The 11327-nt window shown below is 46.4% G+C and overlaps 3 protein-coding genes across 3 annotated transcripts; 2 read left to right on the top strand and 1 right to left on the bottom strand.

Moving 5' to 3' along the window:
- Positions 1–121: 121 nt before the first annotated feature.
- On the top strand, positions 122–1732 carry N7446_004327 (glycoside hydrolase family 43 protein; the record flags this gene model as incomplete). Its single annotated transcript, XM_058513076.1, has 1 exon — positions 122–1732. One exon carries the CDS (start codon positions 122–124, stop codon positions 1730–1732), a length of 1611 nt encoding a protein of 536 aa, XP_058374405.1.
- A 2945-nt stretch (positions 1733–4677) lies between these two features.
- Positions 4678–5807, bottom strand: N7446_004326 (uncharacterized protein; the record flags this gene model as incomplete). Its single annotated transcript, XM_058513075.1, has 2 exons — positions 4678–5643; positions 5703–5807. 2 exons carry the CDS (start codon positions 5805–5807, stop codon positions 4678–4680), a joined length of 1071 nt encoding a protein of 356 aa, XP_058374404.1.
- Positions 5808–8015: 2208 nt separating this feature from the next.
- N7446_004325 (NPP1 family protein) lies at positions 8016–8912 on the top strand (the record flags this gene model as incomplete). Its single annotated transcript, XM_058513074.1, has 3 exons — positions 8016–8269; positions 8341–8454; positions 8507–8912. 3 exons carry the CDS (start codon positions 8016–8018, stop codon positions 8910–8912), a joined length of 774 nt encoding a protein of 257 aa, XP_058374403.1.
- Between the last annotated feature and the right edge of the window lie 2415 nt (positions 8913–11327).

The following is an 11327-nucleotide window of genomic DNA, read 5'->3' as shown; positions in this document are numbered from 1 at the left end:
AATCCACAAGTTTCACCATGCTCACACAGCCGAGATATATAACTCATCCAACTCCAGCCCATCATATTCCCTCGTCTCAGATTGACAGCCTTGGAACCCACGCTAAGACATTACCATCACAATGCCCACGCCACGTGCGATTAACCCCATCATACCAGGCTTTGCACCCGATCCATCAATAGTCGGAGTTGCCGGCTGGTACTTTCTCGTCAACTCGACTTTTCACTTGTTCCCAGGCCTGCCCATCTACGCTTCCAAGGACCTCGTATCATGGCGGCAAATTGGTGGGCGGCTAAACTATTCCCCCTTACTCCGTACTAATGAACCGAGGTTAGGACATGCCATCAATAGACGAGATCAACTCAGCCTCTCCAAGTCGGCAACGAGACTAAGCGCCCCGAGCCCATCAACAGGAGGCAAAATCCTGCCAGCCACCGCCGGCCTCTATGCCCCGACCATCCGTTATCATGCCGGGAAGTTTTACGTTGTCTGCACCAACGCCCTATACAACAAGAATACGGGTCAAGTAGGCAAGCAGAACTTTCTCGTGTCGACGACAGACATTTGGTCTGATATCTGGAGTGATCCCGTATACTTCGACTTTGTAGGTATCGATCCAGATCTCTTTTTTGACGATGGCAAGATATACATTACCGGTTCTGCCACTCCGGGTCCCTGGACGCGAATTAACTGTTTTGAGATTGACATTGAAACTGGCAAGCGATTACTAGACGAAAGAACGATTTGGACAGGCACTGGAGGTGTTTACCCCGAAGGACCACACATTTACAAGCGTAATGGATGGTATTACCTTCTTATTGCTGAAGGTGGCACACACCTGACCCATATGATTACCATGGCTCGTTCTAGAAGCATTTGGGGGCCTTATGAATCGTGTCCTAATAACCCAATCCTAACGGCAAACGGCACCGACGAGTACATTCAGCATACCGGCCACGGCGATCTTTTCGAGGATAATGACGGCCAGTGGTGGGCTGTCTGCCTAGCTGTCCGCAAGGACAAGCGGGGAAGATACGCTATGAGCAGAGAAACCTTCCTGACGTCCGCCAAATGGCACGGTGAATGGCCGTCACTCGAGCCAGTCAAGCTTGTCCCTAGAGCTCTTTCTAATAGAAATGAGACTCCGTCACTCTCTGCTGGACCACTTATCGACTACGTTTATATCCGCGATGTCTCCTTAGGCAAATATTCGTTCAATGAGTCGAACTCGAATATCACCCTCACCGCGTCATCTACCGACCTCTCGGATCCTGAAGCATCTCCCACATTCGTCGGAAAGAGACAAAGATTGCTAGAAGGACAAAGCAGCGTAACGGTTGCCGGTATCTCTGACACTTGGTCATCGGCACGACTAAAGTGCGGTCTAGCTTACTATAAGGATGAGCATAGATATATTCGCATCTTCTTCGACGCATCGGATTCATCAGTTGCCTTTGAAGAAAAGAACAGTGCTCAGGAAATTGTTAGGACAAGCTGCCAAGCTCTGGAAAAGACCCCTGATAGTATTTCGCTACGGATGGAGTATACGGAGCAGGAGTTTCACTTGATGTATGCTTTAGAATCTGGACCTCATAAAGTTTGGATTAGACTTGCTCTTGTTGACACTATGGACATGACGGATCCGGATTTTGTTGGCCCTGTCATTGGGGTTTTCGCTGTTTCTGAAACAGAAGGAGTCAAGGTTAACTTTGAACAGTTTTCCTGCAGTTAGAGTCTTAGTGGCTAATACTTCTTTGAGACATGTTTGTGCATTAATATCCATTATAGAGACACTTGAAATGCATAGTTTACCAGGGCCTTGCATGACAGCAAGTTGGTAACTCAAAGTATCGAAATGGGGACGGGTGCATGCACTCGGCCATCGGAAATCGTCACCATTGTTCCCCAACCATGGTGGGCCAGAAAGACCCCTCGTTTTTGTAGTTATCCGATATTCTTGTCGGTAGAACCTTGGTCCATGGCCTTTGGAAGAAAGGTAGTTACAGCCTGTCCACAGTGTGTGCTCGCTGCGCTAGGAGGTTTAGATGTGTGCAATTAGCCAGCGAAAGCAATGTTTCATTCAGCCTATGTATTTAACCTTCACCCACATTAACCTTGACCGGGCAATGATCTGGTCTAATGTCGAGATTAGCATATGTAATATGTGGTAGAATGGAGATCTCCACAAGTCGAAAAACACTGAAAAGAAAACAAAAACTGACTAGATTGTTGACTACTAGGAAACATCCTGGTGGGCAATTTTCTATCTGGCGCTACAGTGACCGATAGGAAACAACACTAAAACCCACGGCTACATAGCATATGAAAGCTTCGCTAGAAAATACATAACAGGGCAGATGAGCTGGCAGTTACACAGCGTCCAATTGAAAACGTCCTGCGGGAAGAGAACCGTTGCGCTAGTCGAGCGAAAGGACTGGGGATAGCAGGAGATATTTATAGGGGCCTCTCGGCCTTTCTTGTCGTTTACATGCTTTAGCTGCCATCAACTTGTCAGTTGTTAGAAGTGGCAAATATTGAAGGATAATTGTGAGTTCGACAGCCAAAATCTGAGGCTGGTTAGGAATCGTGCTTCTGTTTAAAGTTCACTAATTTGAGCGACACTCGCCGGCTCTAATTTTTGGCTGGTCTCTAAGTCCTCCGTAAGGAGCAAGCCAGAAGAACTAATAGCTCTTACTAATAGTGATATTGATCCTATAGAAACGGTGTGGTTCCTTAATTAATTTCCCGCCAGGTTTCTATATTGATACCTTAAAGTGGAACGAAAACTGTTTCGCTAGCGTTAACAAAATTTATTTTACGCTATATACTCTAATACTACGGAAATGCACTTGTACCCTTCGCTTAAACTGTCTTATTCGTTAAAGGCGAAGCGGTGCGTTATATCGTTTACAATGCTAATCTTTAACGATCTTATGGTCCGATCCGTTCGCGGTTAATGATAACACAATGACCACAATTAAATTTACCCTAAAAAATGACTTTCCACTATAACCATAGCCTTACCTACGATAAAAGTGTTTCAATAGGATTGTACCCTAGTATATTCCCATCTACGCTGATATTCGGTTGTAAAATAAGAATGGTTCTAGGGTTTGTATGATTGAGCCTGTCAATTAGGTAGGTTGAGGATGCCTGAGGAACATGTGGTATGGGAGGAATACATAGACTGATTCTGGGAGAAGTTCTGGGTCCTTCTGGAAGAGGCTATTTAATATGAAGGGTAGCGTTGTGGTGAGTCAACGCTGACGTGTCGACACCTGTACATTGTCGAACCTCCTTGGTTGCGAGAGATCAATACATGATTGCGAGAGATCTGTGCATACTCCCTGGAGACTCCGTCACAGAAGGGCAATACTATTAGAGCGAGCTTGGATCTTACTAATAGATCGAGCTCCTTTAGTACTAGCGTCCCCAGAATTCCTACGATCTAGTACGAAGGTTTAAACTAAGGTATCGTGCGGGAACCTAGATTCCCTTTTCCGCTGAGTCAGCGCAAAAGTGCTCTTCCAAGTTTGCTTGTGAACAGACCTCGTACCTTCTGCTGCGTACTCCTGAGCGGCTTGTTCGTCTTCCGTTCCGATCCAAAGGCCCAGCAAATCCACGTTAATATTGTGCAAAGAATTCCAAGGTGAACTCAGAAAATCCCATGCACGAATAGATATGGTTTCGAAAGGAATAATATTATTCCTGAATATTCATGATTATTTACGAAAATGGATAATACGGATACGAATAAGTCCCTTATTCATACTTATTCATATATGAGCCTCTTCCGAGCCAACTGCGAAGAACACTCAGCTATTACTGTGAATACACGGCTTCCGTCCAGTCCCTCAAATTGCACCGCTTTTGATCGATGGCACTACTGCGCGGCTGCGGATCGCGTTGCTGCCTTCATTTGTGGACTAGTGCGAGCTTACACTAACATAACAGTGGTTATTGCCCTTTCTTTACCTAACCACTACGGGAGAGAAACTATGCACTCTGTGTTTTCGTTCTCGTCTGCCAGGCCCTCCCAGCACGCAGGTGTGCTATATCGTAAATCCACATCGCTAGGCCATGATTAAGACCTGGATTGGTGACTTATTGTTAAATCATATACTCCGTACAACTTCCGTACTAGTTCGGTTCACTCGATGTCCATAGAACAATGCGCGTCCAAATTGGCCAATGACCCGATAAATCACGACTTTTCTTGACCAGAGGCTGCTTCAAAGGTAACTTCTGAGGCCTTTGTGCCTTCTAGGTTAGGAGAAGATTATCCTAGGACTTACTTAGAGAATTTCTGCGCTTTCACGCCGAATACATGAGTATAAAGGCCGACTACCATAATTTAGATTCAAATTCCCTAAGTATGCAACATCCACTGCAACACTCAGCCTAAACTTATTCGTCACAACCCTCACTTTGTCGTCTTATTAATTTACAATCATGTCTTTGCCGGACTTGCTGAAGAAGTATGAAGGGGAACGCCAAAAAAGGCTTCGGCCTGAAGGCATGGATATGTTTATTAAAAATAAAACAAGAGTATGTCAGCATAATAGTCTATAATAGGATAAACTAGCGAGATTTTACAGAAGCGAATATTTATTGGATATCCAAGTCGTATGATATGCCGCAGCCTGTGTCTCAACTGAATAAACACAGGAACCTCTATCAAGAAGCCGGACCTGGTGAGTTAATCTCAACAAGGCCGTATCCCTTGACCTTCTGGCCGTCATTGTATACACCGCTGACTGTGGCGAAACCTTCGTATGTCGGGAATAACCCACCCTCCCCATAGAGTTCCTGGTCTTCTCTCACACTGGACGCGCAGAATTCGGTCCCGTCGGCTAGCTTCAAGGTCCAGTCAAGGTTGTAAACAATGCCCGTTACTGGTGAAGTGAAGGTTCTACTAGAGGTCACCATGGATACCACGGGCACAACTCTTTGTATACCTGCTGCGTCTCTTAGAGTAGCAAGCCCTGCTGAGCCCCCTGGTGTATCTTCCCCCCAAACCCAAATCGAATATGGGGTCGCAGAAGCTCCATGATTTCCACTCTCGATGTGCAGCTCAAACCAAGTCCACGACGCAGGTGCTCCATTCCATTGTCTGTCATACCAGGTCAGAGTGCGCTCAGCATCCACACTGACCTTCGATCCGTCCACGCGGAACCACCCCTTTGTCTTTCCCGCTGGCACACCCCACTCATATGCCGTGGTATTGCCCGCCTTGAAAGAGCCGAGGCCACCATTCAACAAGGCAGGCGAGGACAGTTCGAAGGTGAGATCAAACTCGGCTCCGGAAACGGCGCTCCACGTTCGCATTGCTGGAGCTTCATCTGAACCAACAGAACTGAAGCCGTAATCTGGATAGCTCGTGTTCAAGTTTCCAGTGTCCGAGTATACCTCGGAAATATTGGAGAAGATCTCAAAGCGACCGTAGCGGGATGAATTCGTAATATCGAGTATAGATCCTCGATACATCGAAGGTGAGACTGGCAAGCCAGCAAGCACATGAGACACGATCATGTAGTCATGGTTGTCGGATCCGTGGATGAAAGAAGATGACCAGAATGACGAGCCGGCAGGTACGCCACTCTTTGTTTGGGATTCCAACAGGTCATATTCAATAGGCAAAGCCTTTGCGAAAAATGTCAGCTCCCTAAAACACTATCCGTCGAATTACGCGGATTACATACCAGCCCATTCGAAAGAAGACTACCCGCTTCGGGACGGAACGCCCTCGCCTTAGCCTCCAGGGAGAGGAGGAGGCAGATGATCGCCACAGATACAGAAGTCTGCATATTTTGAACCGGAAAGACGGAAGGTTTGTCGAAAGAGACAGGTGTTGATTAATTGATTAAAAAGAAGATTTCCTGATGAGATTCTAATAGCCGGAACTACTAAAAATGTGCAGACTGTGCAGGCTACTTATATTTTGCGTAACTGGCCGATGTTGAGCTAATCGGACTGTAACTCCCGAAGCACCTTCGTTCGGGCTAAATAAGTTAAAACTACAGCGACGCCGCTTAGTAAACATTTCCTTCGCCGGGAGAGTGGACTACCGTAACTTCAAGACGATTGTACGAGGGAGCTAAGTGGTCCCGCCACTCCGTAACTACGTCTCATCCTGAGAGGTGGTACAGTATTTTATCAATTAGAACTGGCTGATTGCGCGACTACCCGCTCCTCCAAATGATTTTGTATGGTAAATCAATTGGGAATACCCACGCTGTAACTTCTACTATAACTAGCTCCTGAAGGTATGAGACGCGTTCAACAGCGATCTCCCGGATAGTTCTTCAACCAACTCGTTCATTTGGTTCCCTCGGCACTAGTATGTACCGAAATTCTAAGATCCCTTAACCTCGCATATCCTCCCCAACAAGCAGCTGAAACGGGACGGCCCATGGGCCTGGACCGAAAGGCGTGGCTTCCGGCCTGCCGATTTGTTAGATTAGTGCAACGCCTGTAACCTTAACCTGCCTCGGGAAAGGCTTCCAGGAACACCCGAACGCCTATTCTGCGTTTACACAGCGGAATGAATATGAGAAAGCTCAGGTGACGGTGGGTATCTCACCAGGATTTCTGTCTCGGATTTACGGTTTGAGAGACAAATCCGGGGACTCCGACTTGATACCCCTCTTCCTTTCTTGCTAATCGTGGCTTACTAGCCCACCCACGCCGTTTTCCGCGTTGTGTATGGGCTACGGCAGTTTGAAATTCTACCTACATGTTCAACAATATATCTCAACTATTTCAAGCAAAAAGGGTAAGGATCAATAAAACAAAATCCTTGATATCTTCAATCACCGTCTCTGCATCTTCTACAATATTTTTGGTATTTTCCGACAGATAAAGGCCCACTAGTCGGGACCTGGACACGGCACTTCTTTGGGTTGCGTTTTCGTGGCCGGATTTGGGTTTGGGCGGGTTTTGGTGAGGCCTTGTTTTAACAACCTTTTAACGTCAATAAGTCAGTGATTAATCAGACATAGCTCGGGAAATCTTCGGTGTGTCTCACCGATTGAGATCTTGTTTACTCCATACAGATCCTGCCCGCGGATTTCGGTAATTAATGAAAGGGCCAGTAAAGTGCAAACTGCGATGCCAATTCCCGACCATACATTCCATGCTCGCAAGGGGAATCGTTTGAACGGAAAATTGCAATTGGCTGGAATTTTTCCAGCGTACGGTCGACTACGACAGCAAATTGATTTCGCCGTTGTCGCCGCGCTGCCCCTAGCCGCAATCTGATAATGCACGCAGTCCCACCCCCAGGTCTCGTAATCTCCGAATCTGCTGATTGGTCGGCGCAAGTCCGGTTTAGGATATTTTCGAATAACTACCAAACACAGCCTTTTGAGTTTTGCGTACGCTGACGAGAAACTCAAATACTGTTCTTTCTTTCAGGATACGGAACACAACCTCGTCGCTGAACTCATACATTATCAATGATCCACCCGAGAACAAGAAAACTGGAGAGTACAGCGCTAAAAAGTGTATCCTCAGCGGCGTTGATTAACACGCATTTAGTCCTAGAACCCTACCTTTGTCGATGCGATGTCTCGATAGCCGCTCATTTTTGATTGGCTTTCCAGGCTGAGATATTTATCCACTCTAGAGTCCGTGGTATGCGGATAATGTCTCTCCTCTTCATATTAAACCGTTGCCAGTATCTCTCCCACGGTCTACATCTTCTCCTAACCAGTGTACATGCCAAAAGCCTGTTCTGAGACATGTCGAATTCCATGGGGAATATGCCGCACGTGGGAGCATTTATGCACTTGAAGTGGTCATGGTACGAGTAGAGGATTCCGGGAATGGACGGAGAGGAGTACTGTGCAGAATGGGTATATAAGACTATGTCTTTCTCTCTATTCTCCTGATTTTTTCACAGTGTTAACTACGGTTATCTACACTTTCTTCATTTCATTTGTCTCTCGCGAATCTTTCAGACAAATCCTCATTCTAAGCAAATACTCCCCGGGTTCTCTTCACTGCACCTTACAATGCGTGTTTCTGAGACCTTCTTCTTCTTAACTGCCCTTTGTGCAAGCACGACCCTTGCTACGCCTGTGGCTGAGCCTGGCTATTCCAAGCTAGAGCGGCGTGGCGCCGAGGTTCACCATGATTCCATTAATGCCCTGGCGCAAAACTTGGACAACTCTGCCACTGCCAAGACCGTCAAGACATTTCAACCAAGCTTGTATATTGACAGTGGATGCCAACCTTATCCTGCCATAGATGACAAAGGTAATTGGAGGTATGTCTAATTACTCTTCTACATGGCAAACAATTTTCGGTTAGCCTTTACAATCTAACCATGCAAATTAGTGGCGGCGAAAATCCAAGTGGTAGTCCCTCTGGTGGCTGCCGAGACCTGACGAAGGCTCAGGTATATGAGCGTGGCGGCTGGCATAATGGAGCCTACGGTATCATGTATGCGTGGTATGTTATCCACGTGGCCAATTCTTCTACATAGCCTTTACTGATTAAATAGGTACATGCCTAAGGACCAAGGAGGCGGTTCTTTAGGACTAACTGGTCATCGACATGACTGGGAATGCATCGTTGTCTGGGTTAATAATCCAGCAGTGGCAAACCCTACAGTCCTTGGCATTTCAACTTCTGCGCACGGCAAATTCCCAGAGAAGGAATCTGGGGCACTAAAGGATGTTATGCCAGGGACGAAACACCCTAAGATTAAATATTACCAGGACACAGCCGTTGTTGGCACCCACAGCGTCCATACGACTGGTAATGAGGGCAAATATCAGCCCATAATTGGCTGGGACTTCATGAATAGCGCCATGCGTTCCACTCTCAACACTGTCGACTGGGGAGAAGCCAACTGCCCAATTAATGATGCCAACTTCAACAACAATTTAGGCAAGGCCGCCCTTTGAATTTGGGAGGTGTGTCATACTATAAGAGCTGATACTGAAAACGGTCACTAACGAGTTAGAGCTGCCGGCGTAGCTCGAACCCTGAACAAGCAAGACTGCACATACCCTAGGAAACGCTTACGAGCGGTTTACAGTGCTGCGGCCCGAATAGAAACTCTTCGTTTCGGCGATAGGGTGAGCTGCACCAGATCCTTGAGGGCCATTCCAATTGGATTGGTTCAAGGCCAATTTTGTACTATTTGTACTGGGAGATCGGTGAATTTGTGCTCGTGGTGATGGGATACTATGTCTCAGAAGAAGTGGGCACTTAACCTGCCGAAGCAAGCGGTTAGTTCGTTGATAACCGCTTTGTTATGCGTTTTTGTGTATTTTTGGATTTCTGACGAACTCTGGTATTGCAACACCGAGTCTCGCTTAGTTTGCTGAGGACACTTCAACCTGTCCTCGAACGCAGTGATTATTTTCTTCTCTTAAATCAATCTATCAATCATCCCATAATTAGTTAGTTCCGTCTAATCTCAATCGCCTACTATATAACTAGGCGATACTGGCTTTTTCACTCTAATAGTTATAGTGCGAAGGGACGTAAGACGATATTGATTCGATTAGGGCTGGGCCACCATGCTGTCTACGACAACCTTGAGGAAAGGTGCGGAGGACGTCGAGGATAGCGGAGCAGTTACTTACAGCTGTCACGTATTGGTTTCCTTTTTACCCTACTTTCCTTTGTCTTTTGTATGTAATTTTGAGGCTCTGGGGCGCACTGTCGGATCGACGGATAAGTGTTAGTGTTGAGGTGTTCCATTGAGATGCGACGATGGGCGTTGTAATATAGCTAGATCTCGCTATTGACGTGCTCTCAGATCTCAGGAGTACGACGCTGGTATCCAGAGAACATTCCTATCATTAGTGGTAAAATACCGCCATCTCACCGTTCGACACACTTTCAACTCACTCTCCAGTGCCCACATGTCCTCCGAGACATGGTAAAATTGGTTCTTTCCACTTATCAACCCTGAACCAACTCTACAGATGGGTATTTAACATACAGACGGTTTCGAAAAGTTTACCCCTTGAGAACACAGTTCGTTTCTGGGCCCGTAATAAAAACAATGCTCTGCCTATTTTAGCTAAGCTATAAATTAAAATTAGCTTTAAGTGGTATATTACCGCTTCCCCTAAATAGGACTGGCGTTGTTTCGGTAAATTGGACGGGTGTTTCGGGTACGGACCGAGAAACAAACCGAACGTGCTCAAGGGATAAACTGTTTGCGAAATCCTCTGTAATATCCTGCTTGCTCCTCTCTTAATATCAATCTGTCAATTCTACCGATTAGTTCCTGTTTTACTAGATTCCCCACTCATTGCAATACCTGTCGTTACTGATTTAGCTTGTTCTATCAGAAGTATATTTATGTGAAGCTTCTGCTGGGGGAGTCCAATAGAGAGGCGTACGTTACCAACGGGGTCCAAGTAGAGGTTCATATTGAATATATATACAATTCCTCTTAAACCGAATAATTGACCTTAAGAGCAGTATTCCGAACTTCCTGGAGGCCATCTTACGCCACGCAATGTCCACCTGCAGACCTCGAACTAGTCTATTTCTCCCACGCAAGGAAATTCGATCTCCCACTCAAAGACCGTTCGAAAACCAAGGCTATGTCGCTGTGCCGCTGCGCCGCAACGTAAACGTAACCATGGTAACCCCTAGGGATCCGTAGGCAGCCAGACCCATATCTCCATAGTACATCATGCTGTAGTATGGAAAGCGGCTCGCTTTATCGTCAAACTACAAACAAAGTCTGGACTCCGAAAACACTATTCGCAATATACCCCCCTATGGAGAGGACAACCAGGCTCAGGACAAATTGAATGCAACCAAAGGAACATCGGGCATCATGTTCTCTGGTCGGAGTTGAGGGTGGGCCACGAAGACAAACACAAAAAAAAGGGATACTAACGATAACGTGGGAATGGATTGTAAAATGTGCGGTGATATGGAGTATGTTCAACCTTTTTGGCTTTTTATTGAGATAATGAGCTTCTAAGGCCTTTAACTGCATGCGTTATTGGCAGAATCACATTGACGGAATTGGAGGGACGAAATGGGACCCTTCCGTTAATGAGTTGCGTCCCTGTGGGGAGAGTTGCTCGAATTCGATTCCCTCTAAGCTCGGGATTCCAACAACTGAGCTCTCAACCTATGAATGTTGGTCAAGTTTGGATCGAGCAGATTGCACGAGATGCATTTCAGTAACCGTCACGTCATTCCGCGAAAACAACGAGCCGAGCGCAGCGACCCCGGCAAAAGCACTGTGGTATCGGTCATTGCTTTCAATGTTGACTGCGACCGCTCTTCGAGACGTTGGAAAATAACTTGACGGTTGACCAATCCATAACATGGAGCGACCT

The sequence above is a fragment of the Penicillium canescens genome, assembly GCF_028828765.1.
Source record: "Penicillium canescens strain IBT 15451 chromosome Unknown utg000003l_segment0_segment0, whole genome shotgun sequence".
Lineage (NCBI taxonomy): Eukaryota > Fungi > Ascomycota > Eurotiomycetes > Eurotiales > Aspergillaceae > Penicillium > Penicillium canescens.
This window is presented reverse-complemented; position numbering and strand designations above follow the sequence as displayed.